The sequence below is a fragment of the Colossoma macropomum genome, unplaced genomic scaffold, assembly GCF_904425465.1.
Source record: "Colossoma macropomum unplaced genomic scaffold, Colossoma_macropomum, whole genome shotgun sequence".
Lineage (NCBI taxonomy): Eukaryota > Metazoa > Chordata > Actinopteri > Characiformes > Serrasalmidae > Colossoma > Colossoma macropomum.
This window is the reverse complement of record NW_023494798.1, coordinates 27,447,176-27,469,970: the sequence shown is the minus strand read 5'-3', so window position 1 is coordinate 27,469,970 and position 22,795 is coordinate 27,447,176. Positions and strand designations below refer to the sequence as shown.

Genomic DNA, 22,795 nt, shown 5'->3' with positions numbered 1-22,795 from the left:
TTTATTGTTACTTTTCAAATAAGTAAGAAAACAACGACACGGTTTCACTGTTTTGCTGCTCTTATGAAGCAGCAAAAGCTATTTCACTGCTAATGGCGCCCCCTTCAGCCTGCTAGATGTGAATGAGTGAGTTCCAAAGGAGTACTGTTAGGTACTTCGCATTTTAATGAAATAAATAAATAAATAAATAAAACTGCAAAGGCTCATAACAATGGCATGTCGATGGCTTTTTTGACCTAATTTCTAGTCATTAAATTATTATGAGCAGCTGTTTGATCAGTGACATTTACTCATCTCTTGATATACGAGGCATTTTGCATTTTGATTTCACTGCAGGTTTATTCTCAATTCTATACAGCTTTCACAATTATAATGGAAGCATCTACAGCTACAGCTCTGCAAATTTATAAAGGAACAGACTGTACTGTTCAATTTGTTACAAAGTGCACCTGATATAAAATAATAATAATAATAATAATAATAATAATAATAATAATAATAATAATAATGAGTAAAGTTTGGGAACTCCTGGTCAAATTGTGTTGATTTTCTAAGTCAAAATAAGTTAACCTCCTCTCCCGAGAACACACCTCTGCGCATTGTAACATGTTAAGACAAAAAAAAGGAAAAAATATAATGTGGGCTGTGCAAAAGTGATACTGAAAGCACATATTTCATGTTTTTCACCTAATAGGTTAAACTCAGCAAATAAATTCGAATTGTGTCCTAAAATGTAATTAAATTTGTTCTTTGAGGAGGATTTGTTCACTTATTTTCACTTAAAATAAAAAAAAATAAATAAATATGGGAAAAAATGCATGTAGAGAGTTTACGCTATATGGGACTTTACTGCCTATATACTGTTTATATATCGTCACCGTAAGATGAAAACCTTCTATCTCCAAAATAATACATTTTACAGAAGAAAGAAAATGATTCTAAACTTGTAATGGAAGTTAATGTAACATCATCATTTCATTTTAACACAATGCAAAGAGTCACTGGACTTTTCAAAGTATGAAAAATATGCACCACAAAAATCTATGTTTTTGCATGACAGAGGTAATATATATATATATATATATATATATATATATATATATATATATGTATATATATAATTCATTTCCTGTAGGCCACCTAGGCCTGATAAAAAAGCCACATTCTATTAGCTGAGGGGAGAAAGTCACACTGTAATCCCCAGAGAAAAAAGCAAGGTTTAGTAATAGCGAAAGTAAGGCCATGAACTACTTTTTCATTGTTCTTTAGCTAATTCCTGGAGGACCACAAGAAACAAAGACAGAAAAAAAGGAATATAAGATGGAAAAGAACGGAAAAAAAGATCATTTAGGGCGCTGAAGTAATTGGGGTTACAGCTTGAGGTTCTTACTGCACAACTAAGTTCTGATGATTTTCACAGCAGGCCTCAGAATAAGCAAAGAACAAACCGAATGTTTTAAAAGTTATGGGGAACATTTAGGGACAATCACAAAGAGAGGAGTCACATGAACGAGTTTTTTTTGCCCGTTGGTGTTTGTTTGTGGCCGGAGGAGTGATTTCCCTGTCATGGCTAAGGCTAATGGAGCTAATTTCTAGCTCCAAGAGTGGGCTGGACTTTGGTCAAGACCCATGTCATCATTCATCTCCTAATCAGAAAGGCAGGAATAGAGAGAGAGAGAGAGAGAGAGAGAGAGAGTGTGTGAGAGAGAGAGAGAGAGAAGATAAACCTCCATAAATATAGTACATACAGTTTCTCCCACTGTTTTCTTTCCAATCTCACAGATATACTGTATAGTATGTTAATGTTTGCAGACACCTGCTCATCCATTATTGCTGCTGAAATAAAGGGTATAAATAGGGAGTTTGTCCCCCTTTGCTGAGGTGCCAGAGTATTAGTGAGGTCAGCTACTAATGTTAGATGTCTAGTTCTGGACTACATAATAGCCAAAGTAGCCAAACTCACTAGTTAGTTGCTGAATGCTTTTGGAAATTTAGTTGCTATGTTCAGCAACAGAGTGTGTGTGAAAGTAGGAGTGAGTGATATGGCAAAAATGAATGATACACAATACATATTATATTTAGTTTTTTCTAAGGTTTGATCTTTTGAAACGCACGAAAGCACAAGAATTTCTAAAAACATACATAAACATACTGTGACTGTGCTAATGTCAGAGCCAATCTTCGTTTATACAATTTTCAGTCAAAACTATTTCTATCAGATAAAAAATATTTAAAAGGTTTTATCTTTGCGAGAGAGGAGAAAATCAAGCTCTTCTCTTGCTTCAGATCTGAAAAAATCCATGTGTTTATGTCCATTCAGCCACTATGAGAAGACAACTCAACATTATGGGTCTGAAAGGTGCCAAGAAGTCCTTACTGAGAAATGAAAACAGTGGAAAAAAAAAACACCCCAGAGTTCAGACATCAACATCACTGAAAGTGTTTAGATTTATGCGGATTGTAAGAAGCAGAAAGTGCAACCAACTTTTGGAGGTTTGGGAAGATAACCTTTGCATATTTCTTTGAAAAACTGAAAGCAAGTCTCCTGAAAAGAATGGAAGCTGTAATAAAGGCAGAGGTGACATGCTAAACACCTAAAAAAAACGAAATATCTGGTAATTCTGGTAATTTTCTCTTACATATATGTTTTCAGGGTTTTTTCTGATGCTGATAAATGAACGTGTCTATTTTTGACTGGAACTTAAATAAATGAAGGTCTCTGTGACTTTTGCACCATACTGTAATTCATCATGATAATGATATCATCATATTACCCACGCCAAAGGAAAAAGTGAGAGAAAGGATCATTGCCCAGCAAAAGCAAGTCCAGCATCTCTAGTAACTTCAATAAAATTAAAAAGAATATGGCTGATGTTGGAGATTAATATCTACTCTGAGTTTGGGTGAGTTTCCACAGATGAATCTGTGAGAGTGAAGGACAGGATGATGAGATATTCAGGCTAGTTCTCTGCTGCAAGTCTGAGGAGTCATATGACATGAGATCAGTCCATAAACTCTCTCTCACTCACACTGGTGCCAGATCAGATGATCCAGTTGTTGGAGCGTTGAGTGTTGCACTGCATGACCCTTTTGAACTCTTAACCAAATAGAATAATGAAAAATCTGATTTAGGGAGTTTTCTCCTTACCCAAACTGTAGTCAATCAACCAAAACATCTGGAGTCTATTGTTTGCTTCTTTATAGTCCACTGGAGCTGCGAGGCTAATGTAGCAAGCACACAGTGTTATCTTATACCTCATTGATTAGCGCCTCGCAAACTGGATGCCTAAATCATTACACTCAATCTCAAATAGACTTGCTTATGTGGTTTCTCACACTGCATGACCTGCTTGCAAGGGGCAAAATACAGGGGGTCCTGGGGAGGACCTCCTAGTTAATCTCAAGAACCCCCTGAATGCCCCAAAATCAAAATTTTGGGGGTTCTCTGAAAATAAACCTATTATGACGTTATGCTGTCCGTTAGGGAAAAACATATGCTTCTGCGAGCTTCTGTCTTTGATATTCTTAACTAACTAGAGCCACAGCTCTGGTCTGCCTCAGGGTGGCGCTGTGGCAAACTGGTTCACTTAATTGGTCCTTTACAGCCTACCAAATCTAACTATGCCTGAGAAACCTCTAAAAAACTATAGCATATTTTAAAATCTCAAAACCTGTCAAATTTCTCAAGAGATTAGTGTTTTTTACTCTTTTCTCAAAATAAGACAAAAGAGGAGATGTGTAAGATCTAATTGTGTGGAAAACCACATCACCAAACTAGAAAAGAGCATTTCCAAAAGAAGAATTGTAAAAACACTAACTAAATATTACTTAAAACAAACATTTTGCTGCTATCGAAGCTAGCATCAGTGCCACTATGGCGAGTAAGTTAGCAGCTAGCCAATGCTAGAGTAGCCAGTCAACTTGGAACCCCCTAATCCCAGCAGGCATTTCACACCCTGCCTAGTGTTGTGTCTAAAAACGGGAACTGTGTAGTTAAAATCAGTAGCATTTGCCATGTCGAGGTCTGAATTGCGTACGTCTCCATTACTTGTTAACTGCATTAGCCTCGTAGCTCCAGTTCTAGTGACGACAGACTTCAGACACCAAATATGTCTTGGATAAGAGGAAAAGAGTCTGTAGCTATAAAAGTGAATATGGTGAAAGCAGTGAAAAAAAAGAGCATCTGTAGGACAGTGAAGCCCTACGTCATGTTAGTTTACAACCCTGGGTGTTTTAGCTAGCAGGTTAGCTTGCTCTTTTTCTCCTGCCTCTCTTTCACTGTGTCCTGAGGGATTTAGCAAAGGAACAATACAAATGTGGTTCACAGCCTTGTCTTTGCATTACTAAAGCAGGTATCACACTTTGCTCCTCTCTCTGGGGATTACAATGTGCCTTTCTCCCCTCAGCTGTTCAAGAGAACAGTGGCATAGTAAGGAAAAGCATGGCTGAGGATGCTAGCAAAGACTCCAGGGTAAGCATTTTTGTCTAAAAGGCAGAACTCGGCAAGATACGTCATGTAAACTAGACACCGCTTAAGTAGCACCTAAATTCAGTTAATGATAGCATTCGAAGCAGGACAGGGCAGCAATCTTCCTTGATGAGACAGCAAGTAAACATTCAGCCAAAGTCTTACAGCATTGTCTCAAATGTTTGTTATTCTGAACAAAAGTTGAAGAAGAGATATACCCAAAATAGAGTATGAATGACTAAATGTTAGAGCTTTGTTCTCTAAAGTACACTATTTTTCAAAAGTTTGGAATCACTTGTCATGGTAATTGCTGTTTTTTATTCATATAATAACTTACAGTTTAGATCAACATACTATAAACACAAAAGTATTTTAAGAAAGCTAAAATAGAAAACTATGAAAGTACAGAGCAGTAGCATCATATTTGAATAACTTTTATTCATATATCTGCAGCAAAACTGTTTTCTAATTAATGAAAACGAAAGTGGGGGACCTTCAGTGAGCTCTAGGCCAAAAGAGAAGGCCTAATAGTTTCTGTGAAATAATATAGATGTCTGTAATTTTTAGTTGAGTTTTATTTAATAAGACGATCTTGTATTTAAACTCTGCAAGCATTGTCATAATACTCTTATTTGTTAAGTTTTGGTTGGAAACAAAATGATTAAATTAAATTCTTAAAACATCTAATGGAAATTCATCCATTTTTTTGTCTCTGTGGTATCTAGGTAGATACAGCCAAGCGAGCTCAATTACCGGTTAGGACAGGGGTCGGCAACATGCGGCTCCAGAGCTGCATGCAGCTCCTTTACTACCCTTTTGCGGCAGCAGATTTAGATTTTTAGGTAAAAATAAAATCGTTTCTAACACAGTTTTAACAATGAATGTTCTGAAACGCTGGACTGAACTATAATGCTAATTCATTCTTTATCCCTGAAGATCGGTGCACAGGCTGCGGGTCACCATAGCAGTGCAGACAACGGTCTCTCCTAGCTAGTAACTGACAAAACAGCAAAGAGAAAGATTTAAGACAAACATCAATGTGGAGTTGAATGGACTTATTTGCATTTATAATCACTCCAGCTGGTTTATTGATATGTTTAATCTGCAAGGAGAAACTGTCGAACACTAAAAAGTCACGGAGCTGAAGCTCCTCATTCGCCACCTTCTTGTTAGAATTTTCCTGTTCCACCTTAAATGCTGCGGCTGTTACATTCTGGCAACTCAGGCGCCATTTCAAGGTGGAACGGGAAAATTCAAACTTCGAAAGAAGCTGGTGAATGAGAAGTCGACTTCAGCCTCGTAAAAACTGAACATTGAGAGACATTTTATAAGAAACTGTTCTACTTTTGCAGAAAAGTTTCCTGCCAGAGATGTGAGAAAAGCGGCTATAGCTGAGCTAAAGCTTAAAGCAGAGCAAAGTAAGTTTTTATTTATATTACATTTTTTAGCCTATACTACCACATTAGCACACACTGAGACATGTTTACAGCCAAGATGGTGAACACACAATGTTGTGGCTTCCAAGGTGGTTAGGTTTTTACTGAACGGACAAACTGGCTCTTCTTAACATTTGGGTTGCCGACCCCTGGGCTAGGACTTCAGGAGCTGAAACACTGACATAATTAGGAACTGACATGGAATCAATCATCCACATTCTGATTTCCAATGGGCCACATGTTAGAAATGGTAAACAGTGGCAGATCCATGATAGGACTCTTTACTTAGGGAGTCCCTCTAAAAAACGCTACACGGTAAAATTTATGTTTTAAGTTTTAAATGTAAACGCTTTCAACATAGAACATCCAAAAAACATTCATCTAAATAGCCGATTCCAAACTTTGGAATTGTAGTGTATATTTAACATATGCTTCAGAAAACACTGTGACCAATGTGTGTTCTGTCCTGTTGAACTGCTCAGAGTGAATACTGTGAGAGAGAGAGAGAGAGAGAACGGAGAGAGAGAGAGACAGAGCGAGAGAGAGAAAGCGCTTAATCCTGTCCAAAGATATGAACAATTATCAGCATAGCAGAAGCATGAGGATAAGAAAGGAGTTGAAGGATTAAGGCTGATAATCCCAAAGAGGGACAGCAACCTCACACACTCCTGCACAAGGTCATCCACTAACTCTCGCTCACACACCATCCCTATCAACATGGCCGGAACGACTACACTTCAGGGAACAGTTCCGAGCATGTGCATGCACTCTGTGTACTCTATAAATATATAATATGGCAGCCCTGAGCCCTGCATGGTCACCATCTCGTTTGTTCATGGAGTTTACGGCGCTTCCCACTTTCATGTTGTGCTGCTCACATTCATAATCAAGAGTCACACAGTCAGCTTACACAGGTAGCACACACAAGGACAGGGGTGAATGATATATATAGTGAGAAATAATTTATGATTTAAATGGATTGTGTGTAATTCAGTATGTTCTTTTAAAGATGCATGAGTAACATCAGTAGCAATGCTTATTAAGTGAATGACTGTAACATGGAATTGAAACGTTACAATACACAAATGTGTTACACTATTTTGTTAGTGTACTTTGTTTGTTGTCCCCTAGCTAGTAGTCATTGTGTTAGCCAGGGGAAAAAGAGCTACATGCCATAAGTGAGTGATATCAGACCAATAAAGAATGTTTTCCAAAACACTTCATAGTCCGGTCTCTTCCTCAGAGTCATGACAATTTTTAGTTATATCAAAATTTCTGAACACCATTGTTTTGTTTTGTTTTGTTTTTTGTTTAATTTGAAAATGCCAGCTACTATTCAATCTGAGTGATCTTTATATCGTGAGTGGACCAATAAAAACAATCCAAAGTGAACAGGAATAAAATCTTGTTACATTAACTTACACTTAGTACAGAATGCTTTTTTTCCCCGTAACGATTCACAAAATGCATAATTCGATTCACTATGTTAGTCGTGTCTTGATTCAGCACATTTTTTGATACAACAACATCTTGAAAATATGCTTAATGTTAATATGTTAATATTTCTATTTTCAGTTTATTAGTGCATTAAGTATAAAAGCACAATTTATGAGACCTTAGAATGGCACAGGAGAGTTCTGCCTGAACCGTTCATACTGGTTTCTGACATGATACAATGAGATACACTATATGGACAAAAGTATAGGGACACCTCAGCTTTGCTCCGACAGGAGCTTTTATGACATCCAATTCTAAATCCATAGGCATTAATATGGAGTTGGTCCCTCTTTGCAACTGTAACAGTTTCCCCTCTTCTGGGAAGCTTTCTACAGGATTTTGGAGTGTCTGTGGGAATTTTTGCCCATTTATCCAGAAGAGCATTTGTGAGGTCAGACACTGATGTTGGGTGAGAGGGCCTGGCTCACAATCTCCATTCTAGTTCATCCCAAAGGGCAGTGTGGCAGTGTGGCAGTGTGCTTTACACCACCAACCCCCCAAAACGTTTGTTCATATGGTGTATGTTACACATTGTTGATAATTATGATCATAATTATCATCATATTGTCCACACCTATATGTTATGATGCAATACATATGATGTACATTTAGGCACATGCAAAAGCTGAAAACAAAAATAAGTGAAAAGTTAAAATATCTTCTACATTAAACTTAAATATGGCATTTTCTGCAGATTTTAGTTCACAATGTTTATCTATTTGCTGTGTTTGACATATTGAAGAAAAAAATGAAACATAAAATACAAAAGCTTCATTAACTTTTGTACAGGCCACATTTTATGGTTTATTTTTTCTCCTCCCAATATGTTAAATTCAGCATATAGTAATTGTGCATTAAAAGAGGTGTGCTTTCTGTAGAGGATAATTTAACTTTTCACTTAGAAAATCAACAAAACATGTCATTTGACCAGGGGCATCCAGACATGTGTACAGAAAACAATTACGTATGATAAACACAATAATAAATTGTTTTCTCAGCCTTTAAAACACTGACTATCTTCAGCACAATTCACAGTGGAAACTGCTCTCTGAAAGCCTGCATGATGAAAGCAGAGCTGCGGCCTGAAGTCCAGACTCCACACCCAGTGCAGAGCACAATCATAACCCCAAACACACCCACCGACAGGAAACTGCCACCTCAGGCGCTGAGTCAGGAGGGAAAAACCTGTCTCTCTTCCATTCTGCTTGCTGTCTCCCTCTGCTGATCAATCCCGTGTGTTTTACAGTCCATCTGTCTGCTTTACAATCGCACATTCACACTGCTCTTATTAAATCCCTGACCTTCTCCTGACTCCAGCGGAAAAAGAGACAGAAAGATTCGGTGTGGTTTTATGTGAACCTGGAGTTCAATATAAAACACATAAAGAGACTTAGAGGTTCTGATGGAAAATTCATGTATATTTCATTTACAGGAGATTCTTCATGATGAAATATAGGGGAAACAGAAAAACATGACAAGCAATGTATCTGAGGTGTCCCAACGGTCCCAATAAACTGCAATATTTTGCACTATATTATAGTATTGATGGTCGGTCTACTACCACACGGTTCAGTAACTCAGCTGTAGGAGAAGTCCTGATTCAGTCTGATTCAGTCTGAAACTTCATCGAGGACTTCTCCCACCCCAGCCACACACTGGTTAGCCTCAGATACAGAAGCATTCAGACCAAAACCAGTCAGCTCAGGTCCAGCTTCTTTCCATCCACCATCACCCTAATGCCACACCACTCTAATACTCCTACTTGTATGTTGCACACAATATTTATTTATTATTTACTATCCCTTGTATTTCCATACAACAGATTGTTCACTGTGTATAGAATACAACACACAACTGCTGACTCACAGTATGTAACATATATATATATTGTATACGTATATATTGTGTTTATAGCATTATGTGTGTGTGTGTATATATATATAACACTCGAAGGAGGCCCCAAGTGTTGTGTGGTAGCTCTCGCTAGGACGAAACAATCTGAATGAAACAATCTGCAATGTGCTCTTCAGTATATGGAGCTTTGAACAAGTCAGGATGCCCCTGCGTCGGCATGATTAAATAGGCATTGGACAGCCATTACGACGTTTAACCTCCACCTCCAGGTGCATATCCCTGTACCCCTTCATGTGTTTGTCAGAAAATGGAGATCACTTCCAGCATCGCATGTAATGCAATTAATTACACATACATCAAGGTATGTAGCGTATTTTTTTGGTTCAGATTGCTTCATCCTAACGGGTGTATTGGCAGGGTGTTCGGGGCCTATATATATATGTATATATTAGTATCTTACCTCTGATGAGTTTATGCACCAGTTTGCAGATCACTACCAACAAGGATGATGCAAATTTAACTTAAGTGGCTTACATTTTACATTTAGTTAGTTTGGGTGTCCTCTACTCTGTCAAAGTATCACAGCTCACTGCTAAAAATGCTGAAAGCTTGACCGAAGCAGTGGTGCATAGTTAAATGGTTTCTAAGCAGTGATTGACCAGAACATTACGTTGAGGAAAGATGTAGAAAACATCTGGACTGTGTTTGGCCGAAACACAACGACAGGGATACTTTTTCCATTTGCTATGCCGCTAAAAGTTCCCACTATGAGTCAAAACAGCTGTTTAGGTTTTCTCATAATTGTTTGCTGGTTTCCCCTAGTGGCTTGGACCCCCAGGCACACGCCCTTCCATCATTTCACTGCAACTTTCTGGTTGGAGAAAGGACCCAAACTTCTCCTTATTATTTTCTTTTATGAATGGTAGTTGGCAGGCCAATGTAAGGTGCATCACTGCCTCCTACTGAGCTGTTGTGTTGAGTAAGACTTCAAGAGACCAAGGATGGTCCTAATCTGTGTTTTAGCTGTCTTCAAATAAGGCCAGAGCAAGTTGGGACATGTTCAGTGTGCACCAGTTGTTTGTGTCCATTGTAGAGAGGGGAAAGAAATACTTTGAGTGTTATTTTTGGTTTCTTTTCTATCACATTGAACATTTTAATGCCTACTATGATTACCTGAAAGGTTTTTGTATTAGTTCTTATTTGTTTGCATGAATTATGCATCAAAAAATGACAAAGTGCACTAAAAGTAATGAATCACTCCTCCTGCAGAGTTGATATGGTATGCTTTGGTTAATGTAGAACTATTAGGAGACCAGAGGATGCTCTCTGCTGAGAGTTTGGTTGGTTGATTAATTGAGGTTAACAGTGGTGTGTCTATGTCATGACTGTGGTGCACAAAACCATTTTTCCTTATGCTAATGTGGATGCTGCTTTGCATAACATGCTTTGGTCAACAACATATTGTTGCTTGTATTACTGAAATGGTAACTTCATAGGTCTAAATGGTAATGCACATTAACAGAACCATATTTTATTCACTGCAAAAATGATATCTTGCCAAGTGGAATCTTTAGTCTAATCTAGTCTAAATATTTCTAATTTTTGAGACCGTTGAAACAATATAAAATGATTGAACTTTAAATTATTATTATTTAACTTTATCTTATTTCTAGACATTTTTACATGTTTTATGCAACTTTATACTGGTGAAAAGTTTATCACTCGCAAAATGAGTAATATTTAGGCTAGATTGAAGACATTATTTTTGCTGCGATTGCAGACCATTTCTGTTGGTCACAAAGTGTTCATACAGTGTAAAGGGCAGATAGCATTCACAAAAAAAACAAAACAAAATAAAAAGCAAAAAGAGTCTTTCATATGAGAACAAGAACGTGTTGCTTTGGGCAGCTAAATGACTTAAAGGGGAATTCCACTAATTTTTCACAATTTCTCCATAATTCAATGGTTAAGATTGAGAAAGTATAGGTCTTTTCACATTTGCTTTCTTCTATGCTCTAAGCTATGTTGTGTTTTTGTTGTGTCAGCCGTATTGTCTTACAGTTGTGTGCCTTTTGGTGTTTTATCTGTATTGTTCCCCCTGAGGTCAGAACAACTTCTCCTTACCCCTGGGGTCTCCCCTGACCCCAGACCCCCTTCCCCTTCTTCCCCAACCTTTTGACTGTCACCTAGTTCCCCTCCCTCTTTGCTTCCTCCCCCGACCCCCAGTATCTCTACTTAAACTATGTCAGACCATGTATCCATCAGACTGAACTGGAGACTGGACTGCTGACCAGGCTAGACTAGAATGGACTGGTGACCAGACTAGACTGGTGACACACGGATGACCAAGCTGTGCCCATGCATGATTGTCTACATGCACGTGAATAAGACTAGACTCCTGATCCTGCTGATTGACTGTTGATCGACCACGCTGTACCCATACTCTGTATGTGGAAATAAACACCAGTCAACGCCGAAGCTCCAGTCTCCTGACTCTTCCTGCCGAATTTCTAACAAGATGTAAACAAAGTTATTCAGAGTGGTTTGATGTGAAATACTCCATTCTCACAAAGTCAGAGTTGTTCACAGTGGTGGAGGCTGATGTCCACCTCTAAAGGGCCAACACAGAGACATATTATAAGAAATGGTTATGAATATGCTGCCTGATGCCTGAGACATTGGTTTGCGATTGCTTTGAGAAGGTTTTGGCCTAATATTTTTTTAAATCTGTTCATGGCAGAGATGTACATGCAGGTAAGGCAAAATAGTCCCCAAATAAAACTTTGTCAGGTTTACCACTATTTTACCATCATCAACATTACATATAAAACTCAGAAGGCTCATATTGGTTAACTGGTGGTTTTGGATAGTAAATAAAATGGCTATATTTGTGTTGTAGACATTGTGACCCCTGGTTCCTATCACCACCACTGTAAAGAAGAGTCGGTAAGTCTCTTTAATGAACTATTTTACATCAAACCACTCTGAAGGACTTTGTTTAAAGTTACTATTCTGAAAGACAGGCAGACAAACACATGAAACTTTAGCAATGCTGTAACTCACATCAGTTAATGTATCTATTTACTAGTTCTTTTAATTCACGTTCGTCATGAAATGTTACAAATGATTTTGTTACTTGATAAGGAATATAAGGGGGACATTTTTCAATAAATGTCTTAGCAAACAGCCTGTTCAGAAGCAGACGAGGATACTTGTGGGTGAAGGATTAGCTGCTGGGGGTGTTTAGGCTGACAGGGGTTGTGGTCTTTAGATAATGAGAGAGGAGGGAAGAGGACATGCCACCCACCGAGAGAGTGGACGGCCAGCAGCGAAGCCAACAAGAGAGGCAGCATGGTGATCCCGGGAAGCGTGCGAGAGATCAGGAGGAGTATGTGTGGAACAGCGGGATGGCCTCTTCAATCACAGCACTGCGGGAGAAAAACACACATGCAGACACACTGATTAACTCAGAGCCGCGAGACTGACATGACAGGAGGGGAGAAGCAGCGCAATCCAGTGTGAATCCAAGAGCATGTTTGTGTGATGGAGGAAATCAGGCAGAACGCAGGAGACCTCTTTTGAACATCATCAACTGATGAGCTGAATACAAAATACTTACATGTAAAAGGCTGATGATGCAAAAGAGTCTGAGTGAGTCAGTGTATATAAGGGGTGGGGCAATGTGACAAAAAGCGATAATATCACAATATTTGATACCTTTTTCATGATACATGTCACACATCAAAATATTTAGTTTTTCTGAGGACAAGTTGGGATGGACAGCAAAACATCAGCACAATGCCTGCAAAAAATAACCTCTTCAAAAAGGAAAAAATAAACAATTGGTGTGATCATTTAATAAAATAAACTAATGGCATTATATAGCATTAAAATGGCATTATAGTTCAAGGGAACTAAGTGAAAATTAATTCACAATCTTAAATATGGCAATGTTCTGAAAGGTTTAGGGTAACTCTTTATTTGGAGTGGTCCTTTGTAGACGATTAATAAACTGTTATCAGTAACACATCAACAACATATCAGTAAGGTAGCGGTAGTGAAGCATCTGAATACACTGAAGTAAATATCTTGCAGAGGTACTGTTGATACATTACTTACATTAAGTAGATGTATTGTTAATATGTTGCTTCCATGCTTCCATCATGCAATACCTAACCTTATCAACCTCACCCAAAACCTAACCTTAACCTTAACCTCAACCCAACACCTAACCCTAACCCATCCCAAAACCTAACCCTAATCCTAACCCTGGCCCTAATCCTAACATTAACCTTAATTTGAATCCAAAACTTAATCCTAACCCTCATATGTTTTTGACATGTGAGAGTCTGTTGAGTGTCTGTTTCATTTAAAAAGGACCACTCAAAATAAAGTGTCACCAATTTTAGTGCACATTTTCGATTTATCTGAGTTTAAAAATAAATTATAAAATACAAAATGTGTCATATTTTTGGCAGAGACCGCATTATATGATTGTTTTTTTCCATGTTAAATTCAGCAAATAAACAGTAATTGTGCATTAAGATCTGCAGAAGTATGTTCTCTGCAGAGAATCTGTTAATTTATTCTCACTTAAAAAAAATTAACAATATGTAATTTGACCAAAAGTGCCCAATGTTTGAATACGTATGTAATAAGTGTCCAACCCTAACCTTTAACATGAAAATAACATTATAACATTTTATGAAGAGAATGAATGAAAAATGTAGAGAAGAAAATTAATTAAATTAACAGAAACTGATATGTTTCTGTTGTTTATTCAAGCTTAAGAGTGTGACTATTGAGAACTGACAATCACGGCTATCAGAACATTACTGGTATAGAAAGTTAACAGCCAAATTCTAAGAATAAAATGATATCAATCAATATCATTGATTATAAGAATTTTGAGCCCTTTAGTATCGGTATTGGTATCAGCCACAGAACAATCATATCGGTCAGGCCTAACCTTAGTTTACCCATAGCCTTTTGTTTCACTTCCTCAAAGTCAATTCCTCACAAACCGTCTAGAGTGCATCATCAAAACACTTAATCACACACCAGTCATCGTTAGATGGTACAGAGAGCTTTCAAAGTGATTCTTCTGGGTCAGTGATGCTTTCTGCCTATCCAATTCCTGACCTATCAAAGTGACGAGGGGGTTTGCACATCATCCAGAAAACAGTGGGGTTCACTCTTTCTCACTGTACAATGGACAGTCTCCTCTGTGCTACACTAACATCAGGGGCTTCTGTTTGTCCACGGCTTCTCAGAAGTGCTGCCTGCCCTGTGGTGATTCCGCCTCCAGACACGAGTCAGTGCCTCAGATCAGAAGGAGAAATGAAAGCATGTACTAGCCTCCAGCCTCAGCTCGTGTTTGTATTCACAGGGCCTGCGACACGCCATGTTGCTGTTAACCCCGTCACAACCCTGATCCAAAACTCCAAAGGAAAACACTAAGAGGACTTTGAAAAGACAGTAACATGTTAAAAGGAAAGTATGAAAAAAATAAAAATACGAATGGGAATACAGGTCAAAATTGTGCTCCTAAGAATTTTGACACAATATGTTCTTTCTTTGAATACTTTTGCATCCTTGAAAGGCTAAAATATGAAGGGAAGTATATGTAAATAAGTTATTGCTTATAGGATTTTTCTTCTTTTAAATATATGGATTTTTTTGTTCTGTGTATAACTTTCTCTCAGGGGTTAGAGGACAGATTCCTTTCATATTTTCAGTGAAAGATGAAGCTGCTGAAGAATACAGATCTTTTTTTTTCCTAACTTTTACTAAGGGTGCCAATAATGCTGGAGGATTCTTTTTTAAATGATTCAGTGATGAAACACCAGAATCCACCACAAATTGATTTGTATTTTGTCATATGATCATTTTAAAGGGCCCATATAACACACACATTTTCTAAACCACTTATCCTCCTGGGTAACAGAGGGTGCTGGGGCCTATCCCAGTGGTCAGTGGGCGGAACCCAGGAAACCCTGGACAGGTCACCAGTCCATCACAGGACAGATACACAGACATATACCCTCACACACACTTTTACACCTAGGGGCAATTCAACATGTCCAATTGGCCTGACTGCATGTCTTTAGACTGTGGGAGGAAACTGAAGCACCAAGAGGAAACCCACACAGACCCAGGGAGAACATGCAAACTCCACACAGAAAGGACCCTGGTTGCCCAGCCAGTGAACTGGACCCAGGCCCTTCTTGGTGTGAGGTAACAGCACTCAACAAAAAAACAAAACTTGCAAACATTGTTTCTACACTGTTTTTATGATGTCATGAAAACCAGTGCATTTACATATATCCACCTGTTCAGCCTACAGCCCCACTCATTCATAATGATGTTAAAAAGAGTGGCAAATATCATTCTTACAGTTACAGTAACAAAAATAGTCCACTTCATTCTAATGAATAAAAAATTCATGGAAAAATAACAAAATATGAATGAGCATGGTACATAAAACCATAAAATGGTGACACAAGAGCTGAATACAGCTTTCAAGAGCTGAAAGCCATCTCCTTTTACCACATCTTTTTCTATAATTTGCACTCCGATGTGTGACTTTCTGATACCGCTTCTTCTGAGAACAAAAACAAATCTTATAACTTGCTGATGCTTTTGGTATGGTCCATTGTGCAGTTGTACTACTGTGCTCTCAAAATGTGGTCCTAACACCACTATTTTTAGCTGCGTGCTTCAATTTTTAGTAGGCCTATCAGTGTAACTAACTGACTTCTGCCTGTTAATTAGTACAATTCAGTAAAATATACAAATCAACTTAAAATCTGGTATTTCATAATTTCACAAAGAATCCTCCAGGATTATTGGCAGAAGTTAGGGGGAAAAAAAGATCTGTATTCTTCAGCAGCTTCATCTTTCACTGAAAATATGAAAGGAATCTGTCCTCTAACCCCTGAGAGAAAGTTATACACAGAACAAAAACCCATATATAAAAAAAGGAAAATATCCTATTAGCAAGAACTTATTCACATATACTCCCTTTTATGTTTTAGCCCTTCAAGGAGGTAAAATTATTCAAAGAAAGAACAAATCATGTGTCAAAATTCCAAAACCCACCTATTCAAATAGGAACTATTGTTTATTAGAAATTAAATAAAATTCTCTTTTTTTAACCATTGGTTGAACAACTGCTTATTGGTTAAATCACATTCACATCTGATAGATTCTCTTATTCAGAGCAACTTAGAGTTTAAAACATGTTAATGATGTATGCGAATGTAGAGTTAGTAGTCTTGCCCAGGAACTCATTGGTATAGCATGATGTGCTTAACTGAGCAGGGAACTGAACCTCAGTCTGCCATGAGGTGAGCAGCAGTGCTACCTAATATGCTATACCAACCGTTTATCATTTACATATCTAATATGAGCCCTCAGACTGAATATGCAAATGTGACTGGAAGATCGGAATTTATAGAGAAGTAAAATAATAATACACAAAACAACAAGGCATGTATTTTTGGGATTATTCCATTTGTAAATAGCCAGAGAATTTTATTTTGGCCACAACATTTACACATACTTTACGTTTTTTTTTCTCTAAAAATTACCAGGCATAATCATCATTCAATCATCATAAATATCATTTTAATATGCCATATGTAGTTTTAAAAAGGACTTTAAATCCCCAGTTTTATCACACAGTGCTGCTTCGTTTCTTTCTGATTATTTTTGTGTGCTGCTTTCATTTAGACTAGATCTGTCCAACTTCAAAAAGCTCAGTAATGTTAGCTTAAACTTCACAGCGAGAGTGACTCCGAGGTCTGTCGCTCTAATTTGTTATGTATGGATAAATACAGGTCATAACAAAACATCTACATTAGAGAAGCAATGTAGTTTTAAACTAATATCAAGACAACATGCTTTGAGTGTAGCGGAAAACTGACGAACCTTCATGTCATTTTAATGACAGTTTTGAGATAAGGTTTTAGCCCAAAAGTTTCTGTAAACAGTGGGGAATCAAACACCGTAAATGACTTTCTTCACATCTCAATGAAGAAATTCTGAAGAATTGGTGGAATTCCCCTTCAACACATAATAATAATAATGTTACACAGTACACATTACATAATTAACATTAGAGTTGCATACAGAATACCTCAATATTAGAATTTTTTTTTTCTATAATGGAATTTTCTTATACTAAAGAAATCCTAGTATGAACTGTTCCAGAAGTGCCCCCCCCACACACACAAAATGCCCTTCCCAAAAACCTCAGGACCGCTCTCTCCAGAGTCTGTGCCCACCACTGATCGATTCTATTGTTCCAAAACTGATTCAGTTGAATTGCCACTTTCAAATCAGTGCACTGTGATAAATAGACAGATTTTTACTTACATATATCATAAAACATTATAATAAAAAAAAACGTCAGATTCATCAGATTTGGCAACGGAGCAAGTGGATATTACTCATACACTAAGTCATTCCATCCAGTCAAAAGTCCCCTCTATTATTTACTTCCTTCTATGGTTATTTTTGCTCTTGGCCAAAAGTCAGCCTGTCTGCCCAAAATGCTAACCTCAACCATTACATGAGAAGAAAGGGGAAAAATATGGTTTCCCATTACACACAAGCCAATGGCCAATGTAATTTCCCCTGCTGCATCAATGCTTAGCTTTACTTTATTCCAGTACATCAATCAAGCATTAACACAGAAAGCGGGGGTGAGTTAAGAGAATAACTGGACTAGTAAAGTGTTCAAGAGATTAGTTCACAGTGCAAACTGAAACCATGAAAACATGCTGTTCCACACTAGCACAAGATTGCATGACAGCTCTTTGGTCTCGCTGCCTCATTCATGCTCACAAATCAGTGTCAACAAGCAACAAACTGCCGGCCAAGTTCTCAACAAAAATTGACCCACAAGTTCAAACAACAGAACAGCTTTAAATGAAAATGTTCATGTGACGCATTTCAATTCAGAAGTTTCCCAAAAGTCAGCATTACACACTGTGAGTCATGCAGAGAGCTTAGGAGAATCACATTGCAGACTGACGCTTTGATCACAATAAAAGCAGCTCCTAAGGCTCAAGTCTGAGTGCAGCACAAGTGTCTGAAGATCCACAGTCAGCCAGAGTCAGCTCCAAACATGCCCCCAACCGTCGGCGCGTCATTCTGTCACTTAACCTAAAGCACACTACGTCCAAAACTCAGTCGCAGTACGAAGTCATGGCTTTACTGTAGTCAAAAGAGTTTATATAGTCTCATATGCTAATGGGGTATACAAGTATAAGTAAGGCATCCAGAGTGCCCTCCACAGCCAGCTGAGCCATACTGTTAAGAACGTTTTAAAGGACCTGTATCATGGAAATTTAATTTCACACCTCTTGTATGTATGTAGTATGTATAAAATTCACAGTTCATGTGATCCAACTATAGAAAATGACTCACAAAAATAGCTTGTTTTGAATTACCAAACCAATGCATTAACTGTTTATAACCTGTTTATAACCATAATTTCAGCTTACAGCAGTTTAGCCCTGCAGATTCATGTTGAAGATATAAGGAGTGTTTCACCATAGAATACTTTTTGAATGAGGCACGATACAACGCTGCCAATCAGAACAGAGCTTATTTGCATATCCCAATCTTAAAGACACAGTAACCAAAATAGCCTGCGAAGTTTATTTTTTTAGAATAAAAAGAAGTCAAAATGGGAAATGTTTGTGTAAAAACTAATTCCGCCGTTTCATGATGCATAAAATCTCACAAACATTAGAAGTGCAATTCATGGAAAAAAGTCATTAAAGGAAAAAAGTATGTGAGCCCTTTAAATTCACACTGAGGGGCATCAACAGCTCGCTGGTCATACTGGTGATAATAAGAACCAGACATCTGAAGAGTTTAATGCCTCTAAAACCTGCTTCACATAAAGTTATTACACAAAATGGTTTCAAATACATTACCTGGTACCTGAGACATTATTTAAAAGTAATTTTGAGAATGTTTTTAGAATATAGAATACACATGTATAACATATATTCATGCTGGAGAGGTACATGCAGGGAGCTGTAAGGCCCAATAGTACATTTGTTTTTGTTTTGTTTTTTTTTGGTTTACCTCATTTGCCTAAGAGACTAAAAACCTCTTTGGACTACAGTAAAGAAAACAACAGAGCGCCACTGGTGACATCTCATATAAATAAAAATAATGTGTGGCAATAACTTTGTACGGCATGGTAATGAGATAATTAAGTCATAGCCATGGCTTAGTAAGGCGTGGGAACGAGATGCTAATGCACACCTTACTAAGTCATGGCCACACATTAGGATCTCGTTCCCACGAGTTCCTTAGTTCCTTACTAAGTCGTGGCCACTAATTATGTTTATTTATATGAGATGTCACCAGCTGGGCTCCTTAAAAAACTTTGTTTGTTTAATCTTTTCCTTTACCATTTACTACTGTTTCACCATCAACATTACACTTAACAACTCAGAAGACACATGGAGGTTCACTTGTCATTGACTGTGTTGACATCACGGCCCTTGGTTCCTGTCACCACTGTAAAGAAATCTGAGTCTGGAAGTTTCTCCACAATGAACCATTTCATATCACACCACTCTGAATCACTCTTTTTACATCTCAACAACATACACTTCGGAAATGAATGAAATTCCCCTTAAATTCGACAACACTCTACTTGATTTTCTCTCTCTGTCTCTCTCTCTCTCTTTCTCTCTGGTTAAAGAAGGTCACATACAATGTCAGACACTAATACTACAATGACAGCTCCTTCTGTGAAAAACAAAAAACTGTGCTAATGAAGGTGACTGAAAGCATGCAAAACTGAGAATGCGTGTGGGGCGACACCCTGTAGTTTTAAGACTTTGTCTAGACATTTGTCTGGCCTATAAAATAGTTCCAGTAAGAATGCGAGCAACATGTGAGCTTAAGACAATCGGTGGTTAATATATATTCTGGTATACTGTGCAAAGGTTTTTTTTAAGAATTTATTGCACATTTATTGCACTTGGGAAGAGCAGAATGTGTGAGTGACGCTGGGTTATTGTGCTAAAATATCTGTATTTTGTTCATTTCAGTGCATTTTTAACTCCACAGAAGTAAATGTGATATTTATGTGTAATGTGAGAACCACAGATCTCTACATCAGTAGATCACCAGTACTGTGAAAAGTGGGAGGCACCTAAGCACATTTAAAACCATTTATTTTGGCAGTAACTGTATTTTTGATTTGACACTTTATGTAATTAGAACAGATGCAGATGTTTTCCAAAAATGAGTTAATATCTCACAAGCTAGTTCAAAGAACAAAGTTTGGATCCAGATTTCTCTCTGAGCACACTTGATTTAGCATGATGAACCAGTGATTAGCCAAAGCAGATATCAGATAATAAATGGGCTTTCTTATATCAGTAGGGGAGCACAGAAAACGACCTAACACCGGGCACAAATTAACACAGACTTTTTCTTGTTGTTAAAGAAGGTCAAGCAGTGTGTGCTTTTGGCCACATTACCACATTTCCTAGCCACGTTCTCCCACAAAAATTCAGAGCAATTTGTCAGCATTTTAAAGAGATCCGTGCCAAAGAGTGTTTTCGGGACATGTAAGTAACTTTTTTCAGCGCTAGTTGTTTTCGGTTACTGAGCTGAATCACAAAATCCAAACTTTTATAACTTTAATCACCATCTTGTTGTCTATGACGTAGTGCTGTTTTGAAGCAGCTGACAAGCTCACAGCAAGTCCTAGCTAGGCTTAAGTACAGCCTCTGTACCGCAGGGTTAGTTGTAACACAGCATTATAACTAAGAAACCTTTTGTAAACAAAGACAAATAAAGTACATTTTGACTTTTTGTTCCATATGTTTACAGAGATTTTAAAATGAAAAAGAGAAAACATCTGAAAACAGGAATTTTCTTCTACTTTATTAGCCACTTTCAGATTTTAGTATTTTGGTTTTAAGTATACTAATAAAACTGACATTAACAGCTGATAAAGCTGTAGTTAGAACAATGTTCTAACTGTAGTTAGTTCAGAAACAATGTTCCACATTTTACTGATATGTGATGTTTTTTATTTGCCGTCCTTCACTGGACAAAACATAAATTCGTCATTGTCACACAGTCTCACATCAGTTTTCATATATAATTTGATGTGTGTGTGTGTGTATGTATCTATCAATCGAGCTGTCTGTCTGTCTGATAGATAGAATATATATAATCCAGTATGGCTGGAAAACATGTTTGTTTCTTACAACAGAAAATTATACTGAACTTGTTTGCACTAATTTATCAGACTATCAGTTGTAACTAACCCCAGCCATGGGATAAATTGTGACATTGCACTTCCTATCATTTTTGGTGGGACTGTACATGAATGGTAGGTGCTAGAAACAAACTTCTTAAGTATTTCAGTACTTTTTAAGTACTTTTTTGTAATATTTTTGAAATTATTTCACAAAAAACAAATTATGTTAGGTTGTGTGCCGCTCTCTCCTACTTGTTGCATTAATGTTTTTTTTGTATTTATTCTTTTTTTCTGAAAATAAATGCTTTGTGTCCAGATAAATAGCTTGTCAAGTGTAATTTTCTCAGGTGCCATATATATATATATATATATATATATATATATATATATAGGCACAAGAACACACACACAATATAATATATATATATATATATATATATATATATATATATATATATATATATATAATATTGTGTGTGTGTTCTTGTGCCTTTGAGGCTTTCGGGCTTCTGAGGTATTTTAAAGTAGTTTCTGAAACTGCAGTTGCTTAAACGCTGACGAGCCAAGTCTGGTCCAAACATGGTCAGCAGAGCACAGCCTTAATTTCCTACAGCTACAGGGAGCGGGTTTCAAATAAAAGCCAGTCTTCTTTTCTCTAGCGACCGAAACAGTCCTAGAGGCTTAGCGTGGAGGGATTCACTCCTTCCTCCTTCACGTCTGAAGCACTACCTCACTTCCACTTCCACAGTCCCAAACGCAGCCGCTGTGAACTCGCGCTGGCTGGGAGAACAGAAATAGACTGTTTCCGTAGCTGAATGGGAGTTGAAGCTTCTCTCTTTAGGCCAGCACAGGATGACTGACCTACCGATGACCATTTAGACCGCATTAGCCGGTTCGAACTGTAAAGGCTTTAACTTGTTTGAATGGGGCTCAATCGTCACGTCTCAGATTTCAGTGTGCGCTCAAACAGGCGGTACAGCGGGGCTTTTTGAGGCCACATTGAACTGAATTCACAACGTGCTGGTCTGGGTTTGTCGTTTTGTTTGCCATTCAGACCGTTGAGCGTGATCTGTCTTCTGTAGGAGTGGCGTTCCACAAGAATTCCCCAAAATGGGAGAGGGCCTCTGGTGAAAAAAACATTAGGGGGAACTTTTCACAGCCCCGGCCACGTTGCTTTATGATATATTCAGCCTCGTTCTTGGCCTCATCTTTCTCTTTACACCACGATATTAGCCCATCTTTTAATACGGTCAGCTCCAGCTGTTGCGAGCAGCTGCTTGAGCTACTTAG

The 22,795-nt window shown here is 37.8% G+C and overlaps 1 protein-coding gene across 1 annotated transcript in view; it reads right to left on the bottom strand.

Moving 5' to 3' along the window:
• The window catches only part of cd276 (CD276 molecule), a 137,963-nt gene that overhangs the window by 114,790 nt on the left and 378 nt on the right, over positions 1 to 22,795 (bottom strand). Inside the window, exon 2 of the mRNA XM_036585333.1 lies at positions 12,563 to 12,683. Coding sequence (XP_036441226.1) covers positions 12,563 to 12,608 — 46 coding nt within the window. The 5' untranslated portion in view covers positions 12,609 to 12,683. The remainder of the gene's footprint in view (positions 1 to 12,562; positions 12,684 to 22,795) is intronic.